The 19569-nt window shown below is 39.3% G+C and overlaps 3 protein-coding genes across 3 annotated transcripts; all 3 read left to right on the forward strand.

Moving 5' to 3' along the window:
- The first annotated feature begins 16350 nt into the window (after positions 1-16350).
- LOC6618166 lies at positions 16351-16976 on the forward strand. The gene is made up of 2 exons (XM_002042408.2): positions 16351-16410; positions 16478-16976. The coding sequence occupies exons 1-2, from the start codon at positions 16368-16370 to the stop codon at positions 16912-16914; spliced, it is 480 nt and encodes a 159-aa protein (XP_002042444.1). The 5' UTR covers positions 16351-16367; the 3' UTR covers positions 16915-16976.
- Positions 16977-17454: 478 nt separating this feature from the next.
- LOC6618167 lies at positions 17455-18077 on the forward strand. Its single transcript, XM_002042409.2, has 2 exons — positions 17455-17539; positions 17611-18077. The coding sequence occupies exons 1-2, from the start codon at positions 17476-17478 to the stop codon at positions 18009-18011; spliced, it is 465 nt and encodes a 154-aa protein (XP_002042445.2). The 5' UTR covers positions 17455-17475; the 3' UTR covers positions 18012-18077.
- Positions 18078-18292: 215 nt separating this feature from the next.
- LOC116803530 lies at positions 18293-18922 on the forward strand. The gene is made up of 2 exons (XM_032727222.1): positions 18293-18347; positions 18414-18922. Exons 1-2 carry the CDS (start codon positions 18305-18307, stop codon positions 18881-18883), a joined length of 513 nt encoding a protein of 170 aa, XP_032583113.1. The 5' UTR covers positions 18293-18304; the 3' UTR covers positions 18884-18922.
- Positions 18923-19569: the final 647 nt, after the last annotated feature.

Consider the following 19569-nt stretch of genomic DNA (forward strand, 5'->3'; position numbering starts at 1 on the left):
TGATCAAAATTCCTAATTATACGTAAAAACGATAAAAGTCAGACCTAATCTTTACTCGAGAGTATTAATCCAGCCGGATCGCCATCTTGAACATAGAGTGAAAGAAGTTAAATTTTTTTATGTAGTTTAAGTTTAACGTTAAGCTATAAGAATATGTACTCGAGTAGGAAACTCAGTCATGCTGTTTATTAATTTTTCTTGGAAAATTCTTCTTTAAATTGAATTCTCATTAGTGATTAAAATTTTTATATAGTATGTGAACTGACCTAAGCTAACTAAATTTTTTTAAGAAGAGTTCATTTTCGGAAAGTGCTCGTTTAAATTTTCGAGTAGGGATTTATAAAAGTTTGATCGCAGTCGTGTAATCCAAAATTATGCCTCCTTAAAGTGTTTGTGGAAAAAGCCACACTTTCGTTTCAGCTCATCTGCGCCGGGAGATCGATCTTTCGCCGAGGAGTGAAAAGTTGAGTGAGTCTCATTTATAAAACTTTACTTTTTATTGGAAATATTCGGTAGTAAGCCGATAAAATTTTGCATATATTGTATACACATTGCTAATAAACAAGTAATAATAATGGAGTGGCGAGAGCAGCCGTTCGAAATATAAAGAAAAAAAAAAGAAAGAGAAAGAAAAAGAAAAAAATCTAACCGAATTTACTCGCGGCTCTCTCTCAAACGAAATTAATTTTTATAGATTATTATAGATTCTTTATAAGGAAAACTAAAAAAAAAAAATTAAAAAAAAAATAATAATAATTCATGGAACAAGATTATAGAGAGAACGAGAAATTATTGAAGATTTAAATGAAAGCTTTGTTCCTTCCTGAAAATATATTTAGTCGCTAGTATGTTTAACTCTTTAATTGTAATGGTCTCGAATATCGACTTAAGCCTACATTTTCTGATCGCACAACTAAGAAAACCTTGCTTTAGATTCCGTTGAGTTACACTAGACTGTATTTCTATATTTACTTGGTTCCTTTAGTATGTACTTATTTTTAGATATAAATATTGTTATTAATTATTAAGTACCGATTGATATTGAAAATATGAATTTCTTTAAACATAAATACTGACTCGGCTGATGTTTCTCCGGACGTAGGGCACTAAAGGGGCCACTAGAGCTATGCTCTTAAGGAAAGTGGTCTTAGGTAGGGTAGGGCAATACGCGAACACGATTCCACCTGTGCTTCGCAGGCGAAAAATTCTCAAACTTTCCTCCCATTCTAGAACTGTCCGCTTCCGAAAGTATTAATTTGCTTCCTCCGATTTTGTATTCTAGCTCCTTCATTTTGTTGTTGTTGCAAGCACGCTCAATTTCTTGATCTTATTCATTATTGTCCGTTACGAAAAGAGATCTGTACAAGCAAGACCACCACACCCAATGCCATGAGCTAGAGCCGGCCTCTAAAGCGTGCGCTCGCAAGTACAGGTACTCCAGTCATCCATCATTTCAATTCGTTACACGTTACAAACTCAAGTGGGCCCTCTAGAAAACTAAATTCCTATGAGACGAAAGTGGCTCCAAAATCGAAAAGTTGCGACTTGTGCAACAAGGAAAACCATCCTGTCCGTGTATGTCCGCGTTTTCTCCAAATGTCGGTTGACGACCGGTCAGATTAGATTGCCATTCCAGGTGGTTCAAGCCCAAGTCTCGGGCTTAAACCAAACAGTAGCTGCTCAGTCCAAGAAGCTCTGCAGTTTCACCGATCTCCGACTAGGCCCGCGTTGCAGTTGGAGACGACGGCCTATGTCCTCCCTCTATGTCCGCCCTCAACTAGCCGGAAATCTGCCTTCCTACCCAATTCCGCAAAATTTCCTTCGGGATCTTCCCGATTTTCCACTGGCGGATCCAAAATTCTATGAGAGCGCACAAATAGATGTACTTATCGGAGCCGACATCCTGCCTTCGGTGCTTCTGAGTGGAGCAAAAACCAACATCTGTGGCTCTCTCTTGGGGCAAGAGACCATTTTCGGCTGGGTACTAACTGGGCCAGTGTCAGCTTCAGCCCAAAGCAGAATTTCCTCTTTTTCGACACAGATCTCCCACGCGTACGATAATTCACTGGACAAACTACTCACAAAATTTTGGGAGGTGGAGAATATACCAACAAAGTTGGTAAAAGAATCCGATTCCATGTGCGAGAAGAATTTCCTTCAAACGACCACGAGAAACGAGTGCGGCAAATATGTCGTTACTCTGCCTTTTCGCGACCCAGAACATATCGGTTCCGGGCTGGGACATTCTAGGTCTTTCGCGTTGGCTCAGTTCTTAAGAAATGAGGAGCGTCTAAAAAGGAGATGAGGCCTTGAAAGCGAGATACGAATCGGTGATCCGGGAATATCTCGACTTAAAGCACATACGACAAGTTCTTCCTACCCATGATTGCGACGCCTATTATATGCAACATCACGCCGTCTTAAAACCGGAAAGCGTAACTCTAAACTCCGTGTAGTATTCAATGCCTCCAGCCCTTCATCGAATGGTACCAGTTTAAATTATATCCTTCATGCTGGCCCTGTCTTACAGTCCGACTTGACCATTCATATTCTGAAGTGGCGCTATTTCCTATACGTGTTCAGCGCCGATATCGAAAAAATGTATCGGCAGATCTGGGTAGATCCAAAACACACTCCATTCCAGCGAATACTTTTCCGTAACAATAGAGGGGAAATCAGAGATTTCGAATTGAAAACAGTAACCTTTGGAGTCAATTGCGCGCCTTTCCTGGCCATCCGAGTACTGCAGCAGCTAACAGCTGACGTAGAACTCAGCCATCCAAAAGCTAGCAATTTCATTCGAAATTTCATGTATGTGGATGATGTTCTAGCCGGAGCGTACTCCACGGAAGAAGCTCAGCTCATGGTGCAAGAGCTCCAAGACGCTCTGAATTCCGCCGGATTTTCATTAAGGAAATGGACCTCCAACCAAAAGGAAGTTTTAGCGGCCATTCAGAGCAACCATCTTTTAAATACTGATTTTCTCGAGATCGATGCAGAAAGTACTGCCAAAACCCTCGGTATTCGCTGGAAGGCAACCTCCGACGAATTCTTCTTCGTCCCGCCAGAGTTGGCTATCGAAACGTCCTTTACAAAACGCCAAGTCCTGTCCCAAATTGCCAAATTGTTCGACCCTGCAGGCTGGTTAGCGCCGTTTATCGTTCGAGCTAAAATTTTCATGCAGGAGATTGAGAAAATGGAGAAAACATTCCAAATGAGCTTTTTCAGCGATGGCTTAATTTTCTCCAAAGTTATTTGGTTTTAGAGCAGATACGCATTCCACGCTGGCTATCTTTTCTTCCAGATTTCAAGGTCGAGCATCATGGCTTTTGCGATGCATCGCAAAAGGCTTATGGGGGGGCAATATATTGTAGTATGTGCCTATGCAATATTAAGAACAATTAAATAAAATAGCATATTAACATATGGCAGCACTTTGGTGCTATGTTTATGTTTATGTCTATGCACGCAGTTAGACCCAGGGCGGATGTAACATGATCGCCCACTCGAAGTCCACGAAGTATAAGTGCATGGTCAGCATTCACACGCCGACCAAATGCATATTACATACGTACATACATAGCTCGCTCTCCCGATAAGCCTAGATATATAAGATATACATAAGAACGCCGCTCCGCCGCTGGCGTACCCGGCAGCGCAGCTACGCGGATTAGCCTAAGTCCAAATATATTCAAAACTGTAAAATCAGATACTCTGTAGACGTTGAGCTGGCATAACGATTTCTGCCTACTCTAAAATCAAAAGAATAAATTGAATAAATATAAAGTCAGCCCGACGGCTGCATTCAACTTTAAAACGGACTTGTGTTCTTAATTGGAGTTCATCATTACATGGCGACCGTGACAGTCGTCCAACGCTGGACGAATAGACTGAAGTAAAAGTAACAAAAAAAAAAAAAAACAAGCTGGAACTGGAACTTGGATTGGATTATCGGGCAGTAGTGCGGACATCGCTTTAGTCGAGAACTAAGATCAAAAGGAAAACTGGAATGGAATTGCCAAGGAAAAATCTGAGCATGTCCAGCACCGGCACCACCACTAACTAAACCAAAGAAGTCGTGCCCCCCTGGCTGCGAAGGAATCTGGAGTCCCTACTGCCTGGGGACTTGTGAGCGGCCATCGACGTCTTCAGCGGCGAAGCAACAGACAGCAGCGAGGGAGTGTCAGCGTGCCACCCCCGGCGACGCCCAGCTGACACCAGATGAACATCAGCAGCAGTATAACATTAAATAAATGAAAGCGGTATAAAATATATATAAGAACTCGTAAGAAATATTGTAAAACGGAGCATATACTACTATGCCCTGTTAACCCAATATGGCCCGTGAAGCCATAGCTAGAATCAGGCAGGCAATAATGTAAAATACAATTTCTTTCTTTTTTTTTAACGAACATTGAACATTTTTTTGAAAAACTCAATCATGAATGAATTTGAAATTTGAATGAATTTTTGAAAAAAAAATAATAAGTAAAAGTACAAACGTAATATTGACTTTATCTAGATTAGAATTCAAAAAAAAAAAAATATACAAAAATGGGTTGGTTTGGATCTGACGATAGTCAGACAAAAGATAATACGGCCAATGTGGTCAATAACTTAAAAATAGTCGACCATACAGAAGACATTCAGTCACTGTGGTTACTCCTTTTGATCTTGACGATCGTAACAGTCGCTCAGTTTATATTAACGCTATATGTTAAGCATAACAAGATAATAAAGAAGCGTTATATAAGCAGAGCAGATAAAATTTAAAAAAAAAAAAACACACCCAAAATGTATTTTGAATTAAGATGATCTAAAATTTTTATTTTTAATACCAGAAAACTAGAATGAAAAAAAAAAAAAAAGATTATTGAAGAAACCATTTTAGGAGAGGCCACAATTTATAAAGTTCGATTGCACAGATAAATCCATATTAGATTAAAGAAATTAAAACGACTTTCGACAAGTCTTATAAATGCATGACACCAAATAGAGAAGTGCAACAATACACTCTCAACAAGCATGCGCAGATATTGGTAAGATGCTTTAATGAAGCACGCCAATTAATTTACAGAGAAAGGAAAAGATTAACAAAAAATCATTTATCTCAAGCAATAAAATTTCTAAGCAGGTTCCGTGAGAACTGGTTAAACGTCAAGTACAGACATAACTTAAATATTACAATCCCAACGATTTTAAGCACACCTATAGTGGCTGAGATCGGTGAGGATATCGAAAGTGTAGGAGAATCGGAAATAGAAATAAAAGAAGAGGATCTCCACGATCTTGCAATTCCAGCGGTAATAACATTACCCGAATTACTTGAAGAAGAACTTTCAGACTCAAATACTTCAAGAATACAGGAAACAGCCAAAATGACAGACTCTGCCGCAACATCAAGGGAATATGTGCGACAAATTTCGTCCACAATACCTGAGTTTGACAGCAAAAAGTTAAACTTAAATAGACTCCTGACGGCCCTCCGGCTAATAGATCTGACAAAAGGAGATCAGGAGATGCTAGCGATAGAGGTAATCAAGACAAAGATACTTGGTCCATTATCATACAAAGATGAAAATGAAAAGACCATTATCGGTATAATAAATGTATTAAAAGCATCAGTTAAAGGCGAATCGCCCGATGTCATCAAAGCAAAAATGCTTAGTACACAACAGCGCGGCAAAACTGCAGCGCAATATACCACAGAGATAGAAAACCTACGTGGTTGCTCGAAGCAGCCTATATAGATGATGGTTTAGATTCAAACAATGCAGACAAATTCGCTACAGAGGAAGCCATATCTGCAATGACCAAGAATTGTGGGCACGAGAAGCTCAAAACCATATTGGAAGCTGGAAATTTCAACACAATGAATAGCGTGATTGAAAAATACATACACTGCAGTACAGAAATGACCGGCAATTCAAATAGTGTATTATTCTATAATAATAGAGGACACTATCGAGGTAATAATTACCGAGGAAATTACCAAAACAGAGGTAATGGCCGAGGAAATTATAACTCATACAACAACAATTATAGAGGTCGAGGTGGTTACCATAGTGGAAACAGAGGACGAGGTGGTAACCAAAATTATAATAGAGGTGGAGGTTACTCAAGAGGTAACCAAAACCATAACTATAAAACAAGTCATACCCACAATGTCCGAAACATACGATCGGAAAACGAACATGCCCCCTTGAGCGACAATCTACAGTAAAATTATACAAAATTAATCTCAATTTAAGCATTTTTATACGATTAAAGAATATGAGTACCAATTCATGGGTAACTCTTTTAATAGATACAGGTGCAGAAATTTCCCTGCTTAAATGCAGAAACAATAATCTTAACGATTTAAATCCAAAAAACACAACAAATATATCAGGAATAGGGCAAGGGACAATTCAGTCTCTAGGTACACTACATTTAGAAATGTGTATTGCTAATGCAGCAATACCATATGAATTCCATATCGTACCTGACAATTTTCCTATACAAGGGGATGGTATAATTGGCTTGGATTTCATTAAGAAATACAATTGTATTTTGGAATTCCACGACCAAGAAGATTGGTTCACTTTGAGGCCCAAAAATTTCAGGAACATAAACATTCCTATTATACATTCACTAGATAAGGAAATAATTTTGCCAGCTAGATCAGAAGTGATTCGAAAGATTCAACTAACATCTACTGACACACATGTCCTCATCCCCAACCAGGAATTGCAACCTGGCATAATAATAGCAAGTGCACTCGTAAACACTCAGAACGTCTTGATTCGAATTATTAATACAACTGAAAAAGACGCTATAGTTAGTAGCGCAAATATAAAAAGCGAATCATTGGATGATTATGATGTATACAATGCAAATATAGAAAATAGTGCACAAAGAACTTCAGAAGTATTAAAACTTCTTAAATTTCCATCGTTATTCAAAAGCGATTTAACAAAATTATGCACCGAATATAGCGATATTTTTGGTCTTGAAACAGAAACCATAACAGCTAATAATTTTTATAAGCAAAAATTGAGATTAAATGACAAAACTCCAGTCTACAGTCATGGTCAAAATTATTTTCACAAAGTGCATTTTTGTGCATGGGTCACAAACAGTTGCTTGTGCAGCAAGTGCGGGGAGGTGAAATGCAAAAAAACTTTTGCTTTTGCAAATTCAAACCTATGCAGAGTCAGATGAAAGAAGAATTGAAAAAATAACTGTTCCTATGCGCAAGGAAGAGGCAAATGAAGAGGTCTTTATCAGTTGTCAGAAGTATTTGCACACGGTTTCGTCGCATCACAATTATTTTCACAACGCAATTTCTTCTTCAGTGATTGGTTTAGAGTGACAAGTGCCGGTTTGTTTGCTTAAATACATTTAAATTATTGAATAAAAATTAGATTTAATCATTTTCCTATTACAGTTATTAAATAAAATGCCCAATACAAAAGAGTTAACAGTTGAGGCCCGGGCTGGTATTGTTGCTAGGTTTAAAGCCGGTACACCTGCGGCCAAAATAGCTGAAATATATCAAATTTCGCGTAGAACTGTCTACTACTTAATAAAAAACGTTTGATACAGTTGGCACATTAAAAAATAAAAAAAGATCAGGCCGAAAACCTGTGCTGGACCAAAGGCAATGCAGGCAAATACTTGGAGTTGTGGCGAAGAATCCTAGTGCCAGTCCGGTAAAAATTGCCTTAGAATCAAAAAATACAATTGGCAAACAAGTTAGTAGTTCTACAATTCGTCGCAGGCTAAAAGAAGCTGATTTTAAGACATACGTTGTTCGCAAAACGATTGAGATCACACCAACCAACAAAACAAAACGTCTTCGATTTGCGTTGGAATATGTTAAGAAGCCTCTTGACTTTTGGTTTAATATTTTATGGACTGATGAGTCTGCATTTCAGTACCAGGGGTCATACAGCAAGCATTTTATGCATTTGAAAAATAATCAAAAGCATTTGGCAGCCCAGCCAACCAATAGATTTGGTGGGGGCACAGTCATGTTTTGGGGATGTCTTTCCTATTATGGATTCGGAGACTTGGTACCGATAGAAGGAACTTTAAATCAGAACGGATACCTTCTTATCTTAAACAACCATGCTTTTACGTCTGGAAATAGACTTTTTCCAACTACTGAATGGATTCTTCAGCAGGACAATGCTCCATGCCATAAGGGTAGGATACCAACAAAATTTTTAAACGACCTTAATCAGGCGGTTCTTCCGTGGCCCCCCCAAAGCACAGACCTTAATATCATTGAAAACGTTTGGGCTTTTATTAAAAACCAACGAACTATTGATAAAAATAGAAAACGAGAGGGAGCCATCATTGAAATAGCGGAGATTTGGTCCAAATTGACATTAGAATTTGCACAAACTTTGGTAAGGTCAATACCAAAAAGACTTCAAGCAGTTATTGATGCCAAAGGTGGTGTTACAAAATATTAGTATTGTATTTATATAAAATAAAGAAATTCTTATGTTGAAATTAGATGTTAAGCTGAAATTTACTAAATTAAGTTGAGTGAAAATACTTTTGAAGCGCAATAAACATGTGAAAATACTATTGACAACTTGCATGCATATTTTCTTTTGCTTTAAGCTTTGTGCTATGAACCGTTATCTTTCGTATTTCTTTTCGACTACCTTCTGCATAGATCAAGCTAAGCGATAAGAACTATTTCAGGCAAATCGGACAACAACAAGAAGAAATATAACAAAAAGAAGTTGAAGTTTGCAAATATTGTGCGTTGTGAAAATACTTTTGACCACCTCTGTATATCAAAAACTATAGAATGCCAGAAAGTCAAAAGCCAGAAATTCAAAGGCAAGTTGACAAATTAATAAAAGATGGCATTGTCGAACCATCTATTTCAGAATATAATAGCCCACTTCTCTTGGTACCCAAGAAATCACTGCCTAACTCGGCGGAAAAGAGATGGCGATTAGTAGTCGATTATCGCCAAATCAACAAGAAACTGCTAGCAGATAAATTCCCACTTCCAAGAATAGAAGATATTCTTAATCAATTAGGTCGAGCAAAATATTTCTCGTGCCTAGACCTGATGTCAGGATTTCATCAAATAGAATTAGACGAAAGGTCAAGAAATATAACATCATTCTCAACTTCAACAGGAGCATACCGCTACACGCGATTACCATTTGGTTTAAAAATAGCCCCAAATTCTTTCCAAAGAATGATGACCCTTGTCAAGACCATAACGGTCAACAGCTACCAGTGGCATACGCTTCAAGAAGTTTTACAAAAGGCGAAAGTAATAAGTCCACTACAGAGCAGGAGCTAGCAGCTATTCACTGGGCAATAAATCACTTCAGACCATACGTATATGGTAGACATTTCTTAGTACAAAGTGACCATAGGCCACTATCATATCTTTTTTCGATGAGAAACCCCAGTTCAAAATTAACCAGAATGAGACTAGACTTGGAGGAGTTTGAATTCACAGTAGAATATCTCAAGGGGAAAGATAATCATGTTGCAGACGCATTGTCCCGAATAACCATCGGAGAACTTAAAGCGATGAATAGACAGATACTAAAGGTCACAACAAGATCTACAACAAGACAGAAAAATACCTGCGCAGGTGAAAAATTTCATGAACCAAATAAGAAAGAAAATATAAAAATGCCCAATATCTATCAGGTAATCAATAACATTGATGCCAAAAAATATGTTATACTCAAAATAGACAAGCATAAGTGCTTGTTGAAAAGAGGAAAACAAATTATAACACGTTTTGATATGACTAATTTTTATTCTAATGAAATAATCGATTTAGATCAATTTTTTCAAAGGCTTAATGAAGAAGCAAGAATAAATAGCATCATTCAAACACAATTGTCACCAAGTGAACAAATCTTCGAATTTGTCACTATAAAGAATTTTAAAGAAAAGGGCAATAAAATACTAAAAAACTTAAAAATAGCTCTATTAAACAAGGTGACTAAGATAGATAAAAATGATAAGGTTCAAATAAAAGCAATACTGTCTAAATATCATGATGATCCATCAGAAGGAGGCCATTCAGGAATTTCTAGAACCCTGAGGAAAATAAAAAACTATTATTATTGGCCACAAATGACAAAGGCAATAAGTAAATATGTTAAAACAAGTTTAAAATGTCAACAAGCCAAGACAACAAAACATACTAAAACACCTTTGACGATAACAGAAACGCCAGCAACAGCATTTTATATAGTTTTGATAGATACCATTGGTCCACTGCCAAGATCAGAAAACGGAAATAGGTATGCTGTTACTATCATTTGCGATTTAACAAAATATTTGGTAACGGTACCTATTGCAAATAAAAGTGCAAGATCAGTTGCTAAGGCTATATTCGAAAATTTTATTCTAGAAGAGCTAAAAATATGTTAGACAAGGCAAAAGCCGATAGAAAGATAAAATATGATAGAAATATTAGTAACTTTGAATTAAAAAGGAGATAAGATATTACTTAAAAACGAAACGGGTCATAAACTTGACAATAATTATTTAGGACCATATTTAGTTTCAGAAATAGGAGATAATGACAACATTACAATTATAGGAAATAAAAATAAAAAACAGATAGTCCATAAAGATAGGTTAAAAATTTTTAATTCATAATACATTTTGTTTGGTTGGCCAACCACAAATAAAAAACCAATAAAAACATTATAATACAAAACTTTTACTTTGCAAAATACAATGAAAATATATATATATATTTTTAATATCTCTTTAATCATTCATTTCAAATATTAATATACATATTAAAAAAAAAAAAAAATTATATACTTGAAAATAACTTCATATTATTACGTTATTTTTCAAAAGGAGGGAGATGTAGTATGTGCCTATGCAATATTAAGAACAATTAAATAAAATAGCATATTAACATATGGCAGCACTTTGGTGCTATGTTTATGTTTATGTCTATGCACGCAGTTAGACCCAGGGCGGATGTAACATGATCGCCCACTCGAAGTCCACGAAGTATAAGTGCATGGTCAGCATTCACACGCCGACCAAATGCATATTACATACGTACATACATAGCTCGCTCTCCCGATAAGCCTAGATATATAAGATATACATAAGAACGCCGCTCCGCCGCTGGCGTACCCGGCAGCGCAGCTACGCGGATTAGCCTAAGTCCAAATATATTCAAAACTGTAAAATCAGATACTCTGTAGACGTTGAGCTGGCATAACGATTTCTGCCTACTCTAAAATCAAAAGAATAAATTGAATAAATATAAAGTCAGCCCGACGGCTGCATTCAACTTTAAAACGGACTTGTGTTCTTAATTGGAGTTCATCATTACACCTGACTCATACCCATGATGCTCAGTTGTTTTGGTGAAAGCTTTCCTCCCTCGGCCACAGAATTGTAACAAGAGCGCTTCTTTCTTTGTTTCTTTTTGTAACGTTTAATTTTTGGCTGCCGGCCGTGCACACGCACATATGTCCGAAAAGAAATGTTTGTTCATTTTTAATTGATTTTTGAGGTACAAAATTGTCGCTCCCCCCTGGAATTATTTCATCTAAATTAAGTATTTATTTTAAAGGGAAATCGAAAGCTGTAAATGGAAAGATTATTATTGGCGGTCTGAATTTTATTTAAGTCTCAATTAACATGTATGATAGCTGTAAGAAATTTTATTCATTTTAATACTCCTTTTTATATTGTTTTGAAAAAACTAATTTGTTTGCCTATGACTAGGATGTATTCCGTGTGAGCCGCGGTTAGCGACCAAAAGGGGCCATTCAGGATGATAACTGTTTGTGATTTTTGGTAAAGAATAGACAAGGTAGGGAGGATCGTGTAATGATCCTCCACCACATCTGAGGATCGAGCAGAAGTTTGTAGGATAAAAGCACTGTTCGACACGCGGTGCTCGCTAGTAGCACAGCTGTTGTTAAGGGCTGAGAGTTCAGAAGCTACACCCTTTGCCTCTCTTGTGACGTGCCGTTGGGTCTCGAATGGGGATAGCAGGATGTTAATCTTCCCATTCATCATGGTGAGTATTCCCTTCAGGTCCTCATTCTGGAGAGCCGTGGTCAGTTCCGAAGACCGATGGGGGGATCCAGCAGGGGACTTCGCTCCCGCCTTTTGCGATGGCACGGCAATGTGACCCATCGTCCTCTGACTTGTCGCGATGGTAGCTACTGTAGTAGCCAAGTTCTCCACCTCTACAGCAGCACTGCAGTCGCTAGCAACGGCGCAAAGGCGGATGGGGGGCTGATTGCTCACCCCTCGACACTGCCGGAACCAAGATTCCGTCACCCTGAGTCGTCTACCGACTCCTATAGTTGGGGATCTTGCGAGTCTGGAGCTCCTCCTGAACGGGTCGTTGCGATCAGGGGGACTGCCCTCACTGCACTGTCCATCAATTTCGGCCTACGGTTACCCAGGTGAGGCACATGTTTAGAAAGGGGTTCCGACGTAGGCCACGGATCTCCCCCTGGCTTTTACAGTTGGAGGTTTGATCCGCCTTGAGAGAGCGCCTGCCCCCCACCAGCACGGTGATCCGCGACCTTTGTGCCTTTGCCCCTTTTTTAGCGAATGGTGCGATCCCAAGGAACTAGTATCAAAATTAAATTTTAACGGTTTAATTTTAAATTTAATTTTGAATTGCGATCCCTACTGTCGCAACACAACACTGATCGCACCGTTGATCTGGCAACGCCTCCCTCTCCAGATTTTATCCCCTGTGGGAAATCGCTAACTTGTAGTTTTGCTATTTACCTGCAACAGGCGTACATTTAACTCGCGTGATTGCCGTGCAAAACTATGGCACCGTGTGTTTATGCCAGTTTGCCGCACGCACCGGACGACTCAACTCCGAAAATTACGAATATTTTGCGCAGCGTTAACATAAGACGTCGCCGCACGGCGATGTAGACTTGGTCCTATCCTTGTAGGGTAAAAGAATCTTTCTGTCCGTTGTTTGTGTCGTGAATGGCGATTTGCCGCCCTTTTCTTAATTGTCGCAGCACGCAATTATATCAATAATCATTGGAATGAAATTAGGCTGAAATTCCAGGACAAGACCACCACCCCACATAACCAAGACAAGGTGCAGCTGAACCTTCGCGCGTGCGTCCTGGAATATCTCATAACACCACACTAGCCTTATGGATCGTTACACTTCATTCAGCTCAACGTGAACCATTGCGCAGCTGCACAGAACCTTCTGACTCAAATAGCGATGGAGCGCAATGCGGACGTAGTGATTCTGAGTGAACCATACCTTCCTGGTGTGGATAACTCAGGTGTGCTACTCGATAAATTAGGCAAGGTGGCCATTAAATGTGCAACTAGTCTACCTATAGAAGAGTGCGAAACCGTACGAATGCGTGGCATGGCATATGCGAAAATAAAAGGAATTCACTTCTACAGCTACTATGCTCCACCTAGCAATTCGAGAACATGCTTGAAAAACTGGTTGACCATGCAAGTGGGTGACCTAAAGTTCACAGAATGGGGCAGTCGGACCAAAGAGGACGGGCAGTAATCGAAGCCATGAACTTGCTAGAGCTTGTATTGCTTAATGACGGGCTCAAGCCGACGTTTAATAACGACAGAAGTCTTTTATCGATGTCACCCTTGTCAGCAGAGTCTTAGTGGTGAACGCGAACTGGATGGTGCTAGAAGACGTATCGCTGAGCGATCATAACCTTATCTCGTTCAACGAGAACGACGAGAACGATGCCCGGACTGAGGAGAAGAGCACTAGGGCCAGAATGCGACATCAGGAAACTAGTTGAGGATATGTTGGCATACCAGATCGAAATTATGGAGTCCACAAATGGACACGCGGAGACCATGGTGACTGCGCTTATGGATACGCTCAAAGCAACGTGCGATGCAGTAATGCCCAGGGAAAGGAATGCGAAACGCAAGCCCCCTGTCCACTGGTGGAGTGCCCCTTTAAACCAGCTTCAGATGGATTGCATCAGGGCAAGGAGGCACGCGCAGCGATCCAGAGGGCAAACGCACCACGCCCAGTGCATTGAGGCTCACAAAGCTAAGCGAGCTGAGTTCAAGAACGGCATAGCTGCAGTATAAGCGAATGTATTCAAGGAGCTGCTTAACGTGTCCGCACCCAAGTATCTAGGGCTGACACTGGACTGCAGGCTCACATGGCGTTTCCACTTACTCAGAAAACGCATACCGGCCGATGCGCGACTGAGGCAGATGCAATGGCTCATTAAGAGAATGTCCAAACTGAGCCAAAATATCAAAATCCTGGTGTACAAGGCAATTCTCAAGCCAATCTGGACATACGGGATTCAGCTGTGGGGCACGGCAAGCCACTCGAATCGCCAGATAATACAGCGGTTCCAGAACAGGTGCTTGAGAATCGCCCCAACCACCCCGCCGTAAACTTATTGGACAACAGCCAAACCAGCAGACGACTAATGAGGAGACATCCCCTTGACGTACCACAACAAATTTAAGACCCGACTCAAATACACGTAGTATCCCTTAAGTAAATCACCCGCCAAACCATTTAATTATTGTCCTCTCGGACAGATCTTAAATAAATAAACGCACGCTACAAAAAAAAAAAAAAAACCTGTTGTCAAATGATTTAGAAAAATCTTATGACGAGGCCATTAAAAAAATCGGAAAGTATTTCAAAAAGTCAAATTTGCAGCATACTTCAGAAACGACTTTGAAAAGCGCATGTCCGACTAGATGGAACTCCAATTACAAAATGATGAAGTCCATTCTGGATAACTGGGGTGGTGTGGATGAAATCTTAAGTGAGACTGAAATCCATATAGATGTAAATAAATCAGCATTAAAAGTTGTGGTAGATCTTCTGGAAGATTTTGAGAGAATATTTAAGGAGTTGCAAACATCTAGCTCACCATCTATATGCTTTGTATTGCCTTCCATTTCTAAAATTTTAGAATTATGCCAAATATTTTAGACCTTCTGGTAGTAGCATTGCTTAAAGAAAGAATTTTGAAAAATATTCGTGAGATTTGGATGGCAAATCTAAGCATATGGCATAAGGTGGCGTTTTTTTATAACCACCCGCTACACATTTGCAGGAAGAAAATATTTTTGAAATTAAAGTGTTTTGTGTTTCTGAAATTCAAATTTTAGATACCATTTCAACCTGAAATTCAGGTTTCCCAATTCAATTCACATTAAGCTCAGAAACTCCAGAAAGTCCAAGTTTATTTCCAAAAAAAAAACAAAAAACCAACATTTTCTAAAACCGAATTTTTCTCCCCAAAGCTGGTAACTGCGTCTATTTCCAACTGTATTGAAACTCCATCAGATGAAATTGAAAGATATTGTAGACAAAGAGTTCCATTCTTCCGAAATTTTGAAGCAATCGAATAGTGAAAAAATAACGTAAACTGTTACCCTCATTTGTCAAAGGTAGCTTTAAAACTACTATCAATACCAGCCACCTGCTAAAGAAGCGGAAACAGGCAGAGAACCGAGTCCGTCAATTCTACTGGCTGATGGGCAGACGATCTAAACTACCGACTTCCACTAAGCTCCTTATCTACAAAGCGATCATAAGGCCAATCTGGACGTATGGCATTCAACTGTGGGGCACTGCATCGAAATGTAATATCAACATTATCCAGACCTTCGAAAACAAAACGCACCGCACCGCCTCCAACGCTCACCCTTTCCACGATAATGCCACTTATCCAGTAGGTCCTCAGCTTTTTCAACCTTTTTATATATTATATTACTTTTTAAACCCACTTTGTTTTTATTAATTAGATTAAGACATTGAAAAACGTATAAAAATCAACAAATGCCGTCTCTAATTTAAAATTTACTTGGAAAAGGGACGGAAAAGAAAGACCACTTGGGAGCCCTTTTAACGTCCGCCGCAATCGAGAGCGAGACGACCTGATCCACTGATCGGGCCCACCAAAATGAACACGCAGCTGCTTTATATAGGCTCCGGCTGGGCTTAGTGTGCCCGTCGCCTGAGTGGCTTTTGCCTTGATTAGCGTGGCCAGCCTGCTCGGTCCAGTGTGACCATCCGCCCATGCTTGTTGGCGCGCGCTCTCAAATATTTAAATTTGAATTGCTTCCGTTTGTTCTTTATGTGTACTTTATTATTTTCCTTTCTTAGTTCTTTTCTTCATTATTCATATCTCATATTTTTATTTATATATATTAGGTCCTTAATGTGCTCGGACCGCGTCACACATTTCTTCTAAGAGTGTAAAAAGTCAATTGTATTAAATTGTCGAGCTTGCCGAATTGGTTTGCTACACTTTTTAATAATTAATTATTTTAGCATTATAAATAAACAATATTCAAAATAACCGTATCAGTAGGCTTTACTAGTTAGCGGAATGAAGACAATAGCACTCTTAGTATTGGCTAATCTCGGTATTGGTGAGTTCATTGCAGATATTCAGATATCAGCCTCTAATGTAACAGGAAATTACAATACATTCCACAGCCCTAAGTAACAAGTTATATGAAGAACACGACAGGCTGGTGACGTGGAGGCTTCGAAATATTGTAGACAAGTATAAATACTTGGCCACCGGAAATGCTGAGTTCTCCCAGTGGATTGAAAAAGTAAACAACGCTGCTACCCACAGTAGCTTTAGCTTAAGGATGCTAACAGAAAGTGACTTCAAATCATACGATAAGCAACGCCAAATGCTTGAAGATAACATTACTCAGCGCTTGAACACGCTCAGATCCCTAATATCATTAAGAAAAGGGGGCAAGAGATGTGTTCGATTCTACCAGCATCAGGAAAACGAACTTAAAAATGCCTACAAGCTCTCCAATCAGAGAAAGCAAGAGCTGTATATAAATAATGGGATGGAATGCCCTGCACGACCGGTGATACAAGGATATGATTACGATTACTATGGAGGCTATTGATTATAAATATGTCCAATGAAATCAAATAAAAGCTCGCTTTTGGTTAACCTGTATCAAACACCTATTCTACCAATATACCAAAATATTAAAATTCTTGTTCGCACTCCGACCACCTGACAAATGGGTATCTGATAGTCGAGGAACTCGACTGGAGCATGTAATATTGTTTTATTTAAAACCGCACTCCTTTTTGGCGACGGATGTTTGATTTACTACCGGCGAAACTAGCTCTAACTGCGGTAGTTACATTTATGGTTAAGACTTGGTCATGAATTATAAATTAAGTTTTCCCGGCAGCCAGATACGACGAACGCTTTTATATCTATAAGTTCTCCTAGCTGTTCGTTCTCCATCGGTTTTCCAAAGATATTAAACGAGCATTAACATAACATGTTTGTATCGAATCAAATGCCTTCAAGTCTTGTTTACTTAGCATTTTCTATACATATTTTTCAAGAGTGTAAAAAGTCAATTGAATAGCTTGACGAAACGGGTTTGTTACACTACTTTATCTATCATTTTAGCTTTATAAATTAACAATATTTAAAATATCCGTATCAGATGCATTTGTTGGTCAGCGGAATGAAGATAATAGCACTCTTAGTATTAGCAAAGCTGGGCTTTGGTGAGTTAATCGCAGCCCCATATTCAGATATCAGCCTCTAATATGACAGGGAATTCCAATATATTCCACAGCCCTCAGTGAATCCTTAGCAGAAATGGACAGGCTGGCGACGTGGAGGCTTCGAAATATTTCAAACAAGTACAAATTCCTGTCCACCGGAAACCCCGAGTTCTACCAGTGGATAGAAAGGGTAAACACTGTGGCCGATGAATTCAATCACTACAACAAGCATCGCCAAAGACTTGAGGATGAGATTACTGAGCGCTTGATAACGATCAGATCCATAATTGCCATTAGGAACGCAAGCAAGAGATGTCTGCGATTCTACCTTCATCAGGAAGCTGAACTTGAAAGTGCCTACAAGTCCTCCAACGAAAGAAAACGGCAGGTCCTCTACCAAAATAGTGTAGCATGCCCTCATGGAGTGGATGACGGCAGGCTGGGTGACCCTTACTTTGTAGACTATTTATGATAAACATTTTCAAAGAAATCAAATAAAATCTCGCTTTTGCTTGACATACTTGGAACTCCTATTCAACTTCTACAATTGTATTAATTCAAGGGTAATTGATTATGGGCTAACCTGTTGAATATTTGTTTGAATTTATGTGATAAAGTGATTTTACCCGCAGTTTCTTTGCATGGCTTAAGTATTTAAGTTTAATCTATTTAATATGCTTAATATGCATATCCATCGATTTGTTTTGCCCTTTTAGACTTTCCCATATTAGCTATTCATTTCAGTTAGCATTTCGAACTGCCAATATGAAGTTTATGGCAATATGCCTGTTGGCAAATATTGGCTGCAGTAAGTACATAGTACATATGTACAGATATCCCAAGACAGTCACTCATTTAAGCAATATACATCCAGTACTTGGCACTACAATTAACCAGCTTAATGACGAAGCCACAATTCGGCTAAGAGGTCTTGTGGAAAAATATAAACTGCAAGCTCTTAGCAATCCCGAATTCTCTCAGTGGATTGGGAAACTTGAGAAAACCAGCAGGTCGAGCAGATTGATAGACAAAATGAAGGTCAAAGCTGAATTTATGAACTACGACGAACGTCGCCAGAAATTGGAAAATAAAATTAAGGAACGCATTAGGACGATCGATGACCTCATTTCCGATATTATGGCCAAAGCCCCGAATAAGGATAAAGGGTGTCTTCAGTATTACCAACGCCAGCGGAGATCCCTAAGAATGGCCCACAATTTTTCGAATTTAACTAAGCAGACAAACCTCTTACGCAACTCTAAGCAATGCAATGATACAACTAAAGTGCAGTCTAGCGAACTAAGTGAAAGCTCTGAAAATCCGGATGAGTATAGTTATTACTAAGCTAGTAGATAGTGCATTATATCAATATATATAAATATATATGTACATTTATATCTTCCGAGAGTTTCCAGCAACGAGTTTCCGGCACTGTTGATATTGATTATAATCAATCTTGATGACCATACTTTCATTTCGCAGAGCCCGTGGCCATTTTTATTGCATCCACAATTCGGCTGATCACATTTTAGCTTCATTTACAGTTATTTGCCAGCCCCCACCTGCACTCGTAGTGTCATACCACCGGCCGCCCACTTGATGCCCACGCCAACAGCCACGCCCTCGCCCACGCCCACGCCCACAGCCACGCCCCGCAGGCAAAACCGCAAATTCAATTTTGGTTTAGAGCCTACAAACATTTTGCAGCGTGTTTATGTCCGGCTGCATTGTTGCGAGTAGTTTTCGCTCCTGGCCCGCTTTTAATGCAATTTATGGGAAGTGTTTGCCCCGGATTCGGTTGCCACTGACCACAAAGCGATCTTTTGTGATATGGAGAGTGGATGTGGATGCGGATGTGGGCGCGGGGCATGGGGCATGTGGCATGCGGCATGGGTGAGTTAAAATAGTGGTCGTCATTAAAGCATGACCGGTTGCCAACTGACAGTTCTTAGTGGCCATGTCCGCATCATAATCATCAATCGAAGTCCGAACAAATTTGCAATTTTGCAGATTGCGGATGCGAGTCCATA

This window comes from Drosophila sechellia, chromosome 2L (genome assembly GCF_004382195.2).
Source record: "Drosophila sechellia strain sech25 chromosome 2L, ASM438219v1, whole genome shotgun sequence".
In the NCBI taxonomy this organism is placed as follows: domain Eukaryota; kingdom Metazoa; phylum Arthropoda; class Insecta; order Diptera; family Drosophilidae; genus Drosophila; species Drosophila sechellia.

Excerpts from the sequence above, each read along its gene's own strand:
- LOC6618166 (XM_002042408.2), top strand. The coding sequence starts at position 16,368 with ATGAAGACAATAGCACTCTTAGTATTGGCTAATCTCGGTATTG. Across the intron at positions 16,411-16,477 it reads ATTGGCTAATCTCGGTATTG|CCCTAAGTAACAAGTTATAT; the intron begins GTGAGTTCATTG and ends TACATTCCACAG.
- LOC6618167 (XM_002042409.2), top strand. The coding sequence starts at position 17,476 with ATGCATTTGTTGGTCAGCGGAATGAAGATAATAGCACTCTTAGTATTA. Across the intron at positions 17,540-17,610 it reads ATTAGCAAAGCTGGGCTTTG|CCCTCAGTGAATCCTTAGCA; the intron begins GTGAGTTAATCG and ends TATATTCCACAG.
- LOC116803530 (XM_032727222.1), top strand. The coding sequence starts at position 18,305 with ATGAAGTTTATGGCAATATGCCTGTTGGCAAATATTGGCTGCA. Across the intron at positions 18,348-18,413 it reads GTTGGCAAATATTGGCTGCA|TACTTGGCACTACAATTAAC; the intron begins GTAAGTACATAG and ends ATATACATCCAG.